The sequence below is a fragment of the Sinocyclocheilus grahami genome, unplaced genomic scaffold, assembly GCF_001515645.1.
Source record: "Sinocyclocheilus grahami isolate Dianchi unplaced genomic scaffold, SAMN03320097.WGS_v1.1 scaffold1485.1, whole genome shotgun sequence".
Classification (NCBI taxonomy): Eukaryota; Metazoa; Chordata; class Actinopteri; order Cypriniformes; family Cyprinidae; genus Sinocyclocheilus; species Sinocyclocheilus grahami.
The window spans coordinates 623986-641723 of NW_015506664.1; the positions used below are offsets into that span (position 1 = coordinate 623986).

General features: G+C 37.8%; 1 protein-coding gene across 2 annotated transcripts in view; it reads right to left on the bottom strand.

The window, feature by feature from the left end:
• Positions 1–17738, bottom strand: part of LOC107570630 (adhesion G protein-coupled receptor L3-like) — a 29880-nt gene that overhangs the window by 165 nt on the left and 11977 nt on the right. The window contains exons 2-8 of one of the 2 annotated variants that reach the window (XM_016256882.1): positions 16713–16881; positions 16109–16234; positions 15947–15997; positions 14237–14333; positions 5732–5860; positions 2876–2893; positions 1–1897 (exon numbers count right to left, since the gene is read on the bottom strand). The exon at positions 1–1897 is cut by the window's left edge and continues 165 nt beyond it. In XM_016256882.1, coding sequence (XP_016112368.1) covers positions 1059–1897; positions 2876–2893; positions 5732–5860; positions 14237–14333; positions 15947–15997; positions 16109–16234; positions 16713–16817 — 1365 coding nt within the window. In that variant the 5' untranslated portion in view covers positions 16818–16881 and the 3' untranslated portion in view covers positions 1–1058. The remainder of the gene's footprint in view (positions 1898–2875; positions 2894–5731; positions 5861–14236; positions 14334–15946; positions 15998–16108; positions 16235–16712; positions 16882–17738) is intronic. The other variant, XM_016256881.1, reaches the window with a different exon arrangement.

The window sequence follows — 17738 nt, forward strand, 5'->3', positions numbered from 1 at the left end:
TATGCTGGATCTCTGCAGTTAAATCACAAAAGTGCATCTCTATCACTCTCTCTGAATGAAAACGACCTCCATTGATCATGTACTGCGATACGTCTCATATCTCTACTCCAACATATTTTCCACGTTATGTTTCCTTTCTTCATTCATCTACAAACGGGAGTCTATAAATCAAAGAGAATGAGGAAAAATATTAATTCTTTGTCTGTCCTGTCATTTTTTTTCTACTTGCCATTATTCATACTGAAATGAAGACGTGAATGTAAAATTTATCATTTAAAAAAAAAGAGCGAGTCGTTGAGGACGAGACCATCGGGAGAGAAAGGAAATGGTCTGAAATCACCATGGTTACAGAAGCGGAGGGCGTAGGAACAGAATAAGCACTATCCTGTGTAACACTAGTGTCTGTACATTTACATAGAAATATTGTAGAATTCTCCGGTATTAGTTCTTCCCCCGCTTCTTGATATTTGTTATTAATACAGCAAAGAACAGAAATGACGCCCGAGAGCGTGTGGTGAAGACGCCCTTCTTCGTATTGTTCTCCAACGCAGCAAAACGTGCTGCGTTTCACCACGTGAGAAGAAGAAAAATATTTAAAAAGCAAATATGGATACAGAAGGTATTAAAATAGTTTTCGAGTCACAGACTTGATTGGTGTTGACTAGACGCGCTGAGCTACTAACAATCTTTTTGGCAGTTATCTGTATTCCTTCAGGGTTGCAGAGAGTAAAAAACCCACAGAATCTCACACTGCCCCGCAAGGTTACACAGCAAATCCGTTTTCGGGTCTGTTCTCCCTTGAAGTAGAAGTGCACTACCAATAGAATCCAAAGGATGTCAGGTTTCATTCCTCAACAAGCAAGAGTACCCATAATCCTCTCCTGAATGGAATACAAAATCACCTCCCAAGGTTTGTTGCTGTAGTTCATTTCTCTGCGGACATGGAAAAGCTAAAGTGAACAACTGCGGACGACTGAACAGCACGAAAACGTAGAAGATCCAGCGGAGGTCGAGATGTCATGGGTTACGGGTGTGACTGCGACGGGGTTTGGCGCCCTCTATAGGCTGGTTACCATGTGTGCGTTTTCCTGCGGCGTTTCTTCAGGTGAAAGCTCATCTTTGGGAGGAACGATAAAGCCGTCGCTGCTGCCGCGGCCCAGTTGGTAGTAGCTATGCAGCTGGTGCAGATGGTTGCGCGAGCCCAAGTTGGGCATGCTCTTATAGTAAACGTCGTCCGGCTCGCCGCTTCTGGGGAGCGTGTGTGTGTCACCGCCGCGGGGCAGCGAATGCGTGTCGCAGCGTTCGGGGTCGGGCAGCGTTGGCATGCTGGTGTAGAGTGAGTCTCTCTGCGGCGATGTAGTCTCTTCCGTTTGCTCCTCTGTCAGCAGAGGGAAGAAACTCTCGCTGTTTTCTTGCGGTAGGCGCCGTCGCGATGAAGAAGCCGAGCTGAAGGTGGAGGGAAGAGGCTGGATGTGGCGTGGCGGCGGAAGCAAGGGTGTGTTGGACTCCTCCCTTATCAGCTCCAGCCCTAGACTGTCCTCGTGTGGGAAAGACGCAGAGTCGTCCAAACCCAACGCGAGATTGACCGGCAGCATGGGCGAGTCCTTCACCCCGCCTCCGTTGCTGACTTCGTTCACCAGCTTGTTCATGAGGTTGCGTCCGTGCTCGGCCGTGCGGTCGTGGTTGTTCAGGTAGGTGGGCAGGTAGTTGGAGGTGAGCTCTTTCAGGATCCGTTTCTCCAGCGTGGTCTCTTTGTGTACGTTGTACGTGCGGTCGATGATTTGCACGCAGTCGCTCATGTAATCGGCGCTGGCCAAGCTGTAGCTGTTGCCATGGTTACCATTCAGTGGTAGAGTATCCATGGCACTTGTATCCCGAGCATTGTTCAGGATTCCCTCTGCAAATGGAGAGTCAGAGAGAAGAGTAATTACAATCATTTGCGCCTGGCACATCTGTAAGACCGACATGCAAAACGGCTCGCTGAAACAAACCGAAAAACCTTGAAACCATTCGTCTGTCCCTGAGGCGGATATTCATTGAGCTTCCAAACCAATGCTATCTTTGGTATTGATTGGATTCGTCAGGGGTCCAAGGCTGATGTGAGGATTAAAACTCATTCCAGAATTCACTGAAACGTGCCAGCTAAGCCTGTGATAATGGACTTACCGGTCAAACTCATCTTTGGCTATAAATTTTAAACCTCAATTGTCCTCATCTCACATATCAAATAACACACAAATCACTCTGCAAAGCTGGCAAACACAACAGAAACACATTGCACGAACACAAACACACAACAGCTAATGCATGTAAAAGCTTTCGACAAACCAAATCATGCTGGCCTTTATATAAAACTCATATATCATTAGGTACAGAGAGAGCAGCTTCTCCACCTATAGATTTCTACATTAATTAAATTTTGCATATTATCAGCATCTTGATGTTAAATTCTTCATGAAAGAAGTGTGCAAGCATGGACTATTAACACTCTCCCACACTCATATAACGAAACGTGGGAGCACTTTCTCGTTTACCAATTTTTAGCTGCACCATTTGGGCATAAACAAATAAATAGCATTTGGATTACTTATCGATGGCTTAGACAAATATGCAAGTTTTAATTTGGGAGAAAAGACCAGGGTTGCAAAACACCGAATTGTCCACTCAGTTTCTTTTTTAACAAAAGCATCACTTTGCATTGATGAAGAGACGAGAAAATTAGGTTTTCATTTTAATGAGGTTGAGAGTGCTCTCTGATTAGAATATTGACTATAACATCTCTTAGCAGAATGGCGTTTACTATAGTTTTAAGGAAAGAGTAATAACGGTAAGAGAAATTACATTTGGTAAGCAATGTTTAGTTTGACTCCCATACTTGTCTCTCTGTAGGGCTCTTAAAGGACAGCATGGAAAAAGGAAAGAGAAAAAGGTACAGGTAAGCATTCACAGTGACCGCTCAAATAGAACATGCACACAGATTAATGAAGCACAGGTAAACGGTTACGCTCAACCACTTTGTTTCACCTCTCAAATACAGACACACGCCCCTGTGTCCCCTTGCAAATCCCAGGATGCACATGTAAATGCCATAAAATTGTGCTTTAAAGCCCCCTGAATGTCTGGAGGGCGCAAAAATTGCTTCTGTCTCCATTAGTGACGCGCTCCGCTCTGAACGCGGTTCCACGGTTAGACTTGCATTCGGTAAGAGAGTTATTGATCGAGCTAAAGAGGAATATTAAAAGTGGCCTGGGATCTAGTCGTAATTTCGGGGCTTTTATTGATATTAGATTTCAAGGTCGCTACAATGTTGTCAATGTAGATGAAGAGGTTGTTATCCAGCGCTCGGCCCTCCCCACTGACGTTGTCCAGCAACGCGTCTGTCTCTCTGTCTCTCTAGAGCCTTATGAATTCTTTCAAATCTATGCGTTAGTGGAGGTGGCAGTAACAGGTGGTGACGGGGAGAAAGCAGATCACCAGAGCAACAGACAGACGGAGTGAGACAGCTGCATGCAGAGATGCGTTACTGCGAAAAGGAGAAGCCAGGCCTCCTGCGGGCATCTCAGTGCGAGAGCACGGTAGATTCATGTTCTAAAAAAACACGATAGGCATATGAAGTATTGCTCTGAAAAAAAAAAATGTTTTTGCATGCAGCTCTGAAAAATAGTGCTCGGTTGCGTCACATCAGTGCTGTGACATGCCACAAAAAACTCCTAGCCTATCTGTCCAAACCCTTCTGCACGCATGCAGAGATGCGTTACTGCGAAAAGGAGAAGCCAGGCCTCCTGCGGGCATCTCAGTGCGAGAGCACGGTAAATTCATGTTCTAAAAAAACACGATAGGCATATGAAGTATTGATCTGAAAAAAAAAAATATTTTTTGCATGCAGCTCTGAAAAATAGTGCTCGGTTGCGTCACATCAGTGCTGTGACATGCCACAAAAAACTCCTAGCCTATCTGTCCAAACCCTTCTGCATGAGACATGTCTTCATAAGAGTGAACGTACAATGAGTGTATGTATAAAGCTGCAGTGTCATTATACAATGCTCATCCTGAAATGGCAGGCAATAATGCATGTATAAAGTTTGCGGTCACATTTCTGTTATCCCACGCTTATCCTGAAATATCATGCCTCCTGCAAGCATTGCAGCATGAGTGCATGGTAGATTTCGGGTCTTAACACTTTAATTGTGTGAAGTCTTACTGAGTGTTTTACATGCAGGGAGTACATTTATTGTTTTTAGTCGCATTAGTGCTGTGACACCACAGAAACACTTAGCACCTAACCAATGACATGCCTTCAAAGACCGGACGATTTTGTATTGTGACTCAGCACTAATGCATGTATAAAGTTTGCAGTCGCATCTGTTATCCCATGATGGTAATGAAATGTCATGGCGAAACTTGCTGATTTCTCAAGATGTGTGAAGTCTTACTGAGTGTTTTCATGCAAGAAATGCATTTATTGTTTTCGACTGCACCAATGTTGTAACAAGCCACAAAAACAGTGTAGCGTCGCTGTCCAAACCCTAATGCATGAGGCACATTAGACTGACATGTCTTCAGTCCAGGGTGGACAGTTTTGTCTTGTGATTAAGCACTGATGCATGTATAAAACTGCAGTCGCATTTCTGTCTAGATGAAAAAATGTTTATCCCTTGCTTGTCCTGAAATGCCAGGCCTACTGCAAGCATTGCAGCGTGAGCACATGGTAGATTTCTGGCCTATTGGAACACTCTAGACGTGTGAAGTCTTACTGAGTGTTTCACATGCAAGAAGTGCATTCATTCTTTTAAGTTGCATCAGTGCTATGACACGCCACTGTCCAAATCCTTATGCATGAGGCACATTAGACTGCCATGTCTTCAGTCCAGAGTGGACTATTTTGTCTTGAGCTTCAGCACTAATGCATGTATAAAACTGCAGTCACATTTCTGTCTAGATGAAAAAATGGTCATCCTTTGCTCATCCTGAAATGCAAGCATCACAGCTTGAGCGCATGGTATATTTCTGGCCTAAAGGAACACTCTAGACGTGTGATGTCTGTGTTTGTATGCAAGGAACATATTCATTGTTTTTAGCTGCATGAATGCTGCGACATGCCACATAAACCACGTAGCATCGCTGTCACATTAGACTGACATGTCTTCAGAAGAGTGGACTATTTTGTATTGTGATTTGGCACTAATGCATTTATGAAGTCTGCAGTCGCATTTATGGCTAGATGAAAATGTCCTTAATCCATGCTTGTCCTGAAATACCAGGTCTTCTGAGGTCATTGCAGCATGAGCGCATGGTAGATTTTTGGTCTTCAGATGTATGAAGACTTACTAAGTGTTCAGAGGCGAATTGATTGTTTTGAGTTGCATGAAGTCTAGTGTGGCTGTCCAAACCCATCTGCACCAGACACGTTAGTGTGACGTGTCTTGATTTGAGCAGGTGATTTGATTTTATTCTGCAATTAGGCACTAATGCACATATAGATTGCGTCGCATTTCTGTCATGCCGCGAAATGGAGCCATCAGTTATTATAATTATTTCAGCTCTATGAACTCATTTTTCATTGGGAATTACGTGTTTGTTTGGACAAGACTGTACCAGACAAAAGACAAAGATGGCCACAGATGCATTCAGCTTGAAGCCACATAGCGGAGACCTTTCCCCCACCACACACACACACACACACACACAGTTAGTGCATTGGAAGTTAAAGCAACGGAAGAATGCAGCACACCTTGAGCGTTGTACATGCTGAGGGTGGGGTTGTTATAGACGGCTAATTCGCCCAGTAAGGTGTTATAGGGGTTGTTAGAGGTGTGAGCGCGCAGCAGAGAGTTTGGGATGAGGTGATTGGCCATGGCACCTGATACAGCCGCACAGATGGAGAGAAGAACACACAGAGAAGATCAAACAAATGCACCAACAATGTTAGCATCATTATCACACAGACGTCTCATCAGCAGCCACAGAAAAAAAGCAAGTGCATTCAACAAACGTTAGTATTTGTATCTCATCAGAGTCTCTAACGGTCTATGCGAGTGAGTGTTGCAGTGCATTTTGGAAGAACATTATCTCTTTTACAAACACCACAAATATTGATGACTCATTTTGCACCTAGGCCATAAATATACATATTTTTTTCCAATCAAATGCTTTGTCTGAAAGTATTTTTTCGTATTTAGTGGAAATGTAATGCTGTAATAAATCACAATTACGACACAAGGCACAATTATGAGATACTAAGTTATAATAACGAGCTATAAAGCCACTTATGACAAAATTACCTTTTATTTATGTATAATACTATAATAATATATCTCATAATTTGCTTGTCATAATTAGACTTTATCTCATAATTTCAGCTTAGTGTCTCATAACTTTGACATTTTGTAAATTTAGATTTTTTTGTTATAACTGACTTGTTATCTCACAATTTGTTGTGTCATAATCTCATAACTGTTTTTATCTCATAATTAAGACCTTTTGTCAATTTAGACTTTATCTTATAATTGTGACAGTATCTCATAATTTCGTCTTTTACATAATAACCGAATTAGACTTTATCTCATAATTTCAGCTTAGTGTCTCATAACTTTGACATTTTGTAAATTTAGATTTTTTTTGTTATAACTGACTTGTTATCTCACAATTTGTTGTGTCATAATCTCATAACTGTTTTTATCTCATAATTAAGACCTTTTGTCAATTTAGACTTTATCTTATAATTGTGACAGTATCTCATAATTTCGTCTTTTACATAATAACCAACTTATCTCACAATATCTGTTTTGCCATAATCTCATAACGCCTTTTATCACAATTACGACTTCTCATAATTCTGACTTTTTTGTTATAATATTAAGTGTATCTCATAATTATGTCTTAGTATCTCATCATTTTGATTTGTCAATTTTGTCTTTATATAATAACTGATTTTATCACAATGTCTATGTTCTGTCAGTCTCATAATGCTTTTTATAGCATAATTATGACTATCTCATAATTTCGACTTATTTCATAATAATGATTCATCAAAGCATTTTTTTCTCCTTATGTGGCGGAAATAGGCTTCCATAAGAATACGAATGTTCCTCCTCCTAATTTCCCCTACTGTACATCTGACTAGCAACAGCATGGAGCAAATCATGTTTCACGTCTGTGATGTCAACAAAAGGCTAGTGGTTATTTAAAAAGAAACAAACCCTTTACGTCCTGCCAAAAAACAAGAAAGAAAACTGCTCATCAAACCATTTCATAGAGTGTTTAATATCTGCAGCAGTGGTGATAAATGGGGATGCATTTAGAGACAGAACTTCTCTGAAAGGTTGTTAACATGCGAGTGTGCTTTAGCATGCTCCAAGATGTTGTGTCTCGAAAATTCATCCCCTTTAAAGCACTGCTTTTGTAACAAATTCTCCTCCATATTCTTCACTTTCAAGACAATTACTGCTGGATTGAAATTGCCTGCGGTGAGCAGTGTTTCTATTAGTATGAATAATCTCTCGAAAGGCCCACACAGAATCTGTGCGCACCCATTTCCACAAAATTGGATTACCTGATTTTCAAAAAGTTCTACATCTCCCACCCCTTGCATTTGTTTGTTAAATATTTTAGCTAATTTGATTATGCTTTTAGTTATCAATAAGAGTATAACTCTTTCAGCTCAGCTCTCAGGTTTTTTTTTTACTTTGCAATAACAAGACGTAACTTTGACATTTTGTAAATTTAGATTTTTTTTGTTATAACTGACTTGTTATCTCACAATTTGTTGTGTCATAATCTCATAACTGTTTTTATCTCATAATTAAGACCTTTTGTCAATTTAGACTTTATCTTATAATTGTGACAGTATCTCATAATTTCGTCTTTTACATAATAACCAACTTATCTCACAATATCTGTTTTGCCATAATCTCATAACGCCTTTTATCACAATTACGACTTCTCATAATTCTGACTTTTTTGTTATAATATTAAGTGTATCTCATAATTATGTCTTAGTATCTCATCATTTTGATTTGTCAATTTTGTCTTTATATAATAACTGATTTTATCACAATGTCTATGTTCTGTCAGTCTCATAATGCTTTTTATAGCATAATTATGACTATCTCATAATTTCGACTTATTTCATAATAATGATTCATCAAAGCATTTTTTTCTCCTTATGTGGCGGAAATAGGCTTCCATAAGAATACGAATGTTCCTCCTCCTAATTTCCCCTACTGTACATCTGACTAGCAACAGCATGGAGCAAATCATGTTTCACGTCTGTGATGTCAACAAAAGGCTAGTGGTTATTTAAAAAGAAACAAACCCTTTACGTCCTGCCAAAAAACAAGAAAGAAAACTGCTCATCAAACCATTTCATAGAGTGTTTAATATCTGCAGCAGTGGTGATAAATGGGGATGCATTTAGAGACAGAACTTCTCTGAAAGGTTGTTAACATGCGAGTGTGCTTTAGCATGCTCCAAGATGTTGTGTCTCGAAAATTCATCCCCTTTAAAGCACTGCTTTTGTAACAAATTCTCCTCCATATTCTTCACTTTCAAGACAATTACTGCTGGATTGAAATTGCCTGCGGTGAGCAGTGTTTCTATTAGTATGAATAATCTCTCGAAAGGCCCACACAGAATCTGTGCGCACCCATTTCCACAAAATTGGATTACCTGATCTCCCACCCCTTGCATTTGTTTATTAAATATTTTAGCTAATTTGATTATGCTTTTAGTTATCAATAAGTGTATAACTCTTTCAGCTCAGCTCTCAGGTTTTTTTTTTACTTTGCAATAACAAGACGTTTTTTTTGTTTGTTTTTTAACACACATAAACAAGTCTGGACATGATTCTAACCTAAACAACTAGTCATTCAAACCTACTGATTAGTCAATTAAAAAAAAAATTCATTGTATAATCACTTTCTGTTTGAATGTCCTATGAAGAGCATTTCCAATATGAGCTAATTTATTCAACAGAGGTTTGCTTGTGATTATCAGCGTAGGCACATTTATTATGCTGTCGGCTAATTACACACCTCTGAAAATCATATGCTGAACACTGAGATAAGCACCTTCAGAGATACGACACAGAAAGAAAGAGACATACAGGGAGGTTCACTGAGGTTGAGGTTTAAATGCGCCCTTTTCTGCAAAGAAAATGGTTACACAAACTGACCCTTGACCTTCACAGTGTTTGCACGGAAGACCCTGACCTCTGAAAAATTATCTCCAAAAGTAAGCTAAACCTCCAATACAACAACATCCATTTGAGGAGGTAAATATGACGCATAAATATATTATGGCTGTCAAAATATACACATTAACATGATTAAAAATGTCTAATGTGCAATGATTAAAAAAATCATTTTAATGCAGTTAACACATCTGCCTAATTTTATGAGCTAAACACTATAATTTAGCAGAAGACATCTCAAGATGAGTAAGATTAAAACCATAAAGTATTAGGGTAGCAGTAATAGTACCACTTACTTACTACTATACTATTTAAACTTATATTACTAAGTACTTTCAGTGTGTGTGTGTGTGTGTGTTTATATAAAAATAATATACACACGCACACACACACACACACGCGCGCACGCACGCACACACACACACAAACACACACACGCACACACACACACACAACTATAGCAGAAAGTACTATAGCGTAATATACGTTTATATAACAAAACTTTACTCAGTATTTTCTGCTATAGTCATACATAAGTACATAAGTCAAAATTGACAAGTCAAAAATATGAAATATTGTCATAATTATGAGATACTATGTCAAATATGAGATAAAAGTTTAAAGTATGACAAAAGTCAAAATTATAAGTAAAAAAGTCAAAATTATGAGATACCATGCCATAATTATGAGATTAAGTCTAAATTATGACAAAAGGTTGAAATATAATATAATTTTATTTATTTATGTATTTAATTTATTGTCATAATTGACTTTATCTCAATATGACCCATGCATTATGACTAAATGGGTTTAAAATGTTTTCTTTGAAGTTAGTTTGTAGTTATTGTAATTCTTTGATGGTTTTGTGTCTCTCAGAGTGTAATCTGTCCTGTGACTCAGTAAACGTGTGTGTGTGTGTGTGTGTGTCTTGATGAATCTTGTGATTTCTCTGTATGTCTCTCACACACACTATTCCCCTGAGTTGGGCTTTGTGTCTCTGGTTAATACGTCTGTCTGCTCTGAGTAGTGTGAGTGATGGAGCGTCTCTCACACACACACACACACACACACACACACACACACACACACACACACACATCTGGGTTAAGTGCTGAGAGCCTAATTATTGCCATCGTGACACTTCCTCTCTGTAGAGAGGGTCAATCCATCATCATAACAGAACATTAGTGTCTCACTGATCAGAACACAGACAGAGAGAGAAAGACTGAGAGAAAGGCGTCTGATATTCAGAGCAGATCTTCATTCCCCTGCACACTGGTCTGTGTGTGTGTGTGTTTGGGGGGTCTTTCAAACCAAAGTTTAAGAATACAATTGTTCTCATAATTGAGCTAAATCTGATAAATCATGCATCGACTGGAAAAATGCATTTCGTTTTTTTTTTTTTTTTTTTTTTAAGTTTTGACAATGTCTGAATGGTTTTATGGCACTTTCCTCAAATACAGGTGGCATTTTTAAACATCAAATATATCTGTAGTAAAATCAGGGACATTGGCAAAAGTGATTTTTATATACACATAAAGCATATTAAATGCAAGTAAAGTGCTTACTTTGTTTCAAATAACTTCTGTGAAAAATAAAATGTCAGTATATGGGATAAGTAACATTCCATCGGCATTCAGCGTAACGTATTTATGTAAAACCGATTTAAGGCTTGTTCTAAATATGCCTGCCAGTATTTTTTTGTATATGATCTATTGTTACACTGAATGACATTTAGTGGGTATCTTCTGTAAATCATGCTAAAAATATATGATATTCAGCCAGTTGCCAAAGTAACATTTCTCATTTTCATTTAGTTGAACTTGGTGTGATCTGAGTGGTGTGAGTGAGGGAGCGTGTCTCACACACACACACACACACACACACACACACACACACACACACACACACATCTGGGTTAAGTGCTGAGAGCCTAATTATTGCCATCGTGACACTTCCTCTCTGTAGAGAGGGTCAATCCATCATCATAACAGAACATTAGTGTCTCACTGATCAGAACACAGACAGAGAGAGAAAGACTGAGAGAAAGGCGTCTGATATTCAGAGCAGATCTTCATTCCCCTGCACACTGGTCTGTGTGTGTGTGTGTTTGGGGGGTCTTTCAAACCAAAGTTTAAGAATACAATTGTTCTCATAATTGAGCTAAATCTGATAAATCATGCATCGACTGGAAAAATGCATTTCGTTTTTTTTTTTTTTTTTTTTTTAAGTTTTGACAATGTCTGAATGGTTTTATGGCACTTTCCTCAAATACAGGTGGCATTTTTAAACATCAAATATATCTGTAGTAAAATCAGGGACATTGGCAAAAGTGATTTTTATATACACATAAAGCATATTAAATGCAAGTAAAGTGCTTACTTTGTTTCAAATAACTTCTGTGAAAAATAAAATGTCAGTATATGGGATAAGTAACATTCCATCGGCATTCAGCGTAACGTATTTATGTAAAACCGATTTAAGGCTTGTTCTAAATATGCCTGCCAGTATTTTTTTGTATATGATCTATTGTTACACTGAATGACATTTAGTGGGTATCTTCTGTAAATCATGCTAAAAATATATGATATTCAGCCAGTTGCCAAAGTAACATTTCTCATTTTCATTTAGTTGAACTTGGTGTGAAAATTAATGAAAACTATATTGAGATATTAAAAAAAGAGTAACTAAAAATGACTAAAACACTACAAAAGTACTAAACCTTCAATTAAAATTAGAATGGAAATGGAAAAAATTATAATAAATAAAAAATAATAAATACATAAATAATAAAAAAACTACAATACGATCTTAATTATTCTCAAAAAAAAAAAAGGAAATATTTTAAAATGTTTCCTTGAATGCATTTGGCAAACTCAAGAACATCTGTAAAACTGACATTGTGCCAGTATTTTGTGTGCTATTTGTGGAAGGTGTCTTATTTTCTTGCACTGAAGCGGCGTGAGTCTGCGGTGACCTGCTCTCAGCGTCTCGACTGGATGCTGTGGATTATCCTGAGATGTTTTTCTGTCCTGCTTTCACTGAGGGCATGAACGGAGACTGAAGCGTCTGCAGCTCACTGCTGTCGTTCCACTCGACTGGAAACGTTTCGTAGTAAGATACGGCATATTCCACGCTAATTAAACCCTCATCCACCTGTTTACCTCTCATTTACACAACATACACAGAGTTTGAGCGAACATGAATGCAATCTAAATGTAAATTAAATGAGCTTCATTGCATTCTGTTGGCAATTAATAAAGCTGTTTTAAGTTTAACTTTCGGGACTCTTTACTATTTCCTCCTTATCTCAAAACTGTCATTTACTTCAAGTCTTTCAAGTTTAATTACCACTTTTTTTCTTTTTATTTTACTGGCCACAAAAATAGACTTATTTGCATGTTCTGGTTTTTCTGAACTTTTCTCACACAATTAAAGCAGCATTTCTGATGCATAGCAGGAGAAACTCACAGACTCTGAGTTTACTTGTAAATGTTTAATGTATTGAATGTCAGGATTGGAAAGATCTTCATTAAAGAAACATAAGCGCAGTTTTAAGTTTTATCTGTAGATATGAAATCTTTCTGAACTCCGCTGTTTTCTGCACTGATTTCAAACATGCAATTATATGGGACGGCAAACTCTGCAGGTGCTGGATAAATGCAGCTTGTTTTCAGTAGGATACAGATTGTACTCCTGATTTTGGAATTAATATAAATATGCTAAAGCATGTCAAACCAAGCTGAGAGCAATACAATTTGCTGGAAGCACAATCAAATTAGCCAAAATCTGAGGAAATCTATGGACATTTCTGTAGAGCTGCATATACGTAAGATATAATTTGTTTTAGTACCCCTTGTGAAAAGCAAGTACATTTAGGCATACTATTAGCGTACTTATTACTTAATATACTTTAAAGAATATCGTGTTTTGGACACTTAATTGCATGCTATTTGCAATTAAATGAAAATATATTATAGTTTACATTTATATTACATGACATATTTTTGCAATTTTTATGTTAAAAAGTTAACTTTAGAGTTATTATGACCCACTTAAGTACATCTTTATATGTCATTTCATAATTACTTAGGTTTTCTTTGAAATATGGTTAAAGTGCTGCTGAATGTACTGACAAACATTTATGAAAAGCTCAAATATAAACAAATGATACTTGTATGCCGTGAATTTGTTTGAAATTACACATTTCTCAAGTTGTAATTTAGTGCATTTAAAATATATTAACTTTAAATCTAATATCAAATGACACACAACAGTTAACATGGTATTCAAGTTCTTTACGTGTGCTTTAGTATGTTAGTCAACACATCAAAATAAGTGTACTTGTCATGTAAAACATGACTAAAGACTACTAAAACATAATTTAAAATGAACTTTAAAACTTGACATATTTTGACAAAATGCCTCTAGTATTTCATTACTATCTTTTCTGCAAGTACAGTCTATAAAAATATGTATTTTAAAGATTTGAAGTACACTACAAGTGCACATTCAATAACAATTAAGTGCACTGCTTTTTCACAAGCGTGCGTGCGTGCAGTGTGTGTGTGTGTGTGTGTGTCTCTGTGTGTGAGTGTGCGTCTCTGTTTGTGTGTGTGTGTGTGAGCGTGAGCGTGTGAGCGTGTGTGTGTCTCTGTGTGTGTGTGAGAGTGTGTGAGAGTGTGAGTGAGTGTGTGTGAGTGTGAGTGAGAGAGTGAGTGAGTGAGTGAGTAAGTGAGTGAGTGTGTGTGAGTGTGAGTGAGAGAGTGAGTGAGTGAGTGAGTAAGTGAGTGAGTGTGTGTGAGTGTGAGTGAGAGAGTGAGTGAGTGAGTGAGTAAGTGAGTGAGTGTGTGTGAGTGTGAGTGAGAGAGTGAGTGAGTGAGTGAGTAAGTGAGTGAGTGTGTGTGAGTGTGAGTGAGAGAGTGAGTGAGTGAGTGAGTAAGTGAGTGAGTGTGTGTGAGTGTGAGTGAGAGAGTGAGTGAGTGAGTGAGTAAGTGAGTGAGTGTGTGTGTGTGTGTGTGTGTGTGTGTGTGCGTGTGCTTGTACCTCTGTTGAGTGTAGCTGAACTGTTAATGTCGCCAGCCATGAATGAAGACTCGGACTGCTTCCTCACCGTGTCGTTCCACATGCGGCGGATTCGGCTCTGTGAAGAACAACAGCGTGTCACACACACGGCTCTCACATGACCAGAGCCAGATCACTTCACCTGCTACACACAAATCAGTCAGAAATCAAACTCAACAGCTTTTCAAGTTCATTCAAAACATCCCACAGGTCTGGAAGGACATGAACAAAATGTTCATTTTTTGGTTTATCCCGCCTGAGACGCTCCCTGCTCACTGCAGCAGCATTTGTTTGTCAGTATAAAAGCAGAATCCTGTGGTTCCTCATCTCTCTGACATTCACACACACACACACACATACACACACACCCACACACACACACACACACTCGCACTCACGGGTCAGACGAGTGTGTTTCTGCTGCATGTCAGATTATCCTTACATGCTTGCACACGACCCCTAAAAGGTCAAATGTCAAATTGGAAACCATGTCTCTATGGAGATCATGTAACCAGACAAACCGTTACCATGGAAATAATATATTAAAGCACAGATACATAAAGCCGAAGATTTGTATGAGACAAGGACAACATACAATGGAAATCCTGCCTGCGCCGCGCTTCAGTCAGAGAACTCGAATGGAAATGAAGATTTCTCAAGAAAGGAATGAATTCTTTGTGCTGGGACTGAATTAAATTTTTTTTTCTAAAAAGCCTGTAGCAAACTACAAGACTAGCACTTTTTTTTGCAGGATAGAATATATACTGCATGTAGCATGCAAATGTTTCAATGTATTTGTGCCCTAAATATGCATGAAATACTGTTATGCAACAGACCGAATTGTAAAAAGCACATACAAACTAATCGTTCTTTGCCTTTCTGTAAAATACTACAAGACTACATTTTTAAACGTACTGTCAAAATGTGCAGTAAACAGTAGTGCATTTTTGGTTTTGAACAGACTGTACTGTAAAAAGCATACATAAATAAATGATTTAAATAATATCTGCTATGACTTTTAACTCAAATCATCTTCCCTTGGAGTTTTATCAGACTTCCAAAAAAAGATTAACACACCAAATTGGATTAAAAATGCAAAATATGATAACTGGAAACCATATTCTGAACGAAAAGTTTTAAATAAGGTAATGTGACAACGATATAAATTACTGCTGTTAAAAATGATTATCACTGCATACTGCATACCATTTTACATGCAATTAAAAATATATAAAAAAATTATATTTTAAATATACGAGTCAAGAGTTTGGAATAAAGGAATTATTCATTACAATTAATTATTAATTAAATTATTTCTGAAGAATCATGTGACACTGAAGACTGAAGTAATGATGCTGAAAATACAGCTTTGATCAAAGAAATAAATTACATTTTAAAAGAAAATAAAAAAATGAAAGAAAATAAAATATTTGTAATAATATTTCACATTATTACTGTTTTTACTATAATTTTAATCAAATAAATGCAGAAGAGACTTAAAAGCATTTAAATAAAATATGAATTACTCAAAACATTTGACCGGTAATATACACATTTACATGTATGAAAAATCTCTTATTGACTCTTACTGAAGTACTGCTTGTAACACAATGCAAAATGAATGAATAAAAGAAATCGATGCACTGAGCTGATCAGGTGTGTGGTGTATAAAGACATAGAGCTGATAGTTACTTGTTCATACTGTAACTGTGAGGAGTTTGTCATACAAGGCGGGTGATGAACCTTGTGATGAAAGAAGAAAGACACAAAGAGAGAGAGAGTGAGAGAGAATACACACACATGGACACTCAAAAAATCTCTTGTGTTTGTGCTGCTGTGTTTGTGTGTTTGTACCTGCGACGTGGAGGAATATCGTCCCGGGCCGCGCGACGACGAGCTCTTCACCGAACCCACAGACGATTCCACACTCTTCCCGCTGTAGCAGTGAGTCCGCAGACACTTCCCGTACTCTTTACGCACCTACACACACACACACACACAGAGACAAAGACACAAACACACACACACACAGTAGTCTTTAAGTTAAGTTAGTTCCTTTAAGTTAGTTGTCAAGGCGACATTTCTAATACATTTTTTTTTTACATAATATTTATATTTTATTTCAGCTTTATTTAAATTACCGCAAACGATTTTCAATGGTTTTAGTTAACAATAACAACAACTGTGATTGTGTGTACAGTAGGTCGTGTGATCTATTATGTGTTTGTTGCTTTTGAATGTAAAAGACAAGATCAGGAAATGTTTATAATGTGCTAAAAGTAAAATAATAAAATAAAATAATATTAAAAAAAAATAATAAAATAAAATATTTAAGTATGTAGTATGGTTTTACTTGACATGTTTTGGTATTATGTTATTGCTTTGCAAAGTAACCATATCCATGTATTCTTAATCATATATTTGTATCATGTGTGTATATGAATGTGCTTTTCCCAACCTTCTTCTGCAGGACGCAGTGAAATATGAAGATGAACATGCCCTGCAGCGAGTTAAAGATGGTGAAGAGGTACGCCATGATCACCGTGCTCTCGTTAACGTACATCAGGCCAAACGCCCAGGTCAGGCCCAGCAGACAGAGCAGTGCAATCGCTCCGATTACCCACGATCTGAAACACACACACACACACATACAGACACAGACGCAGACACAGACGCAGACGCACACGCAGACACAGACACAGACACAGACACACACACACACACACACACACACACACACACACAGAGAGAGAGACACACACACACACACACAGAGAGAGAGACACACACACAGCAAATTAGCCCTGAAAATACCTGGGAAACATACAGTCAGACTCCTTACTCGCAATATAAGACATAAGTGCAAGATCAGTGCCTAAAGTGGTACATTTCTAGCCAGCTCTCCACCTAAATTAAATATGACTTCAGTTAAAATGAACTCCATTTTCTCAATTTTATATCCCACTCTTGCCGCTCTATATCTGTGGGACTTTGTTTCACAAGAAAAAAGAAAATGAATGAAGACACTGCCAAGAACCAAAAAGAACAAAAGCAGCATCAGTCATTCGCTCTCAGGAAAAAAGGCACAAAAGCTGCCACTGCTGCAGGATCCTTTCAAAAGCTACTGCAATATGCACTTGTTAAGACTAATGTGCATCTCTTCAGGATACATTTAAAAGGCAGCCGCTTCAGTGACAGACTTTGTAACATTTGCACCGATGAATAAAAAGTTTCAGTAACAATTATATTTCAAATAAATGCTATTCATTTGAACTTTCTATTCATCAAAGAATTCTGAAAAATAAAATGTGTCACAGTTTCCACAAAAATACCGGGCAGCACAACAGAAAATTCAGCTTTGATCACAGAAATAAATTCTATGTTAACAGATATTCACAAAGAAAACAGCTAGTTTAAATTGTAAAAATATTTCACAATATTACTGTTTTTACTGTATTTTTTATCAAATAAATGCAGCCCTGGT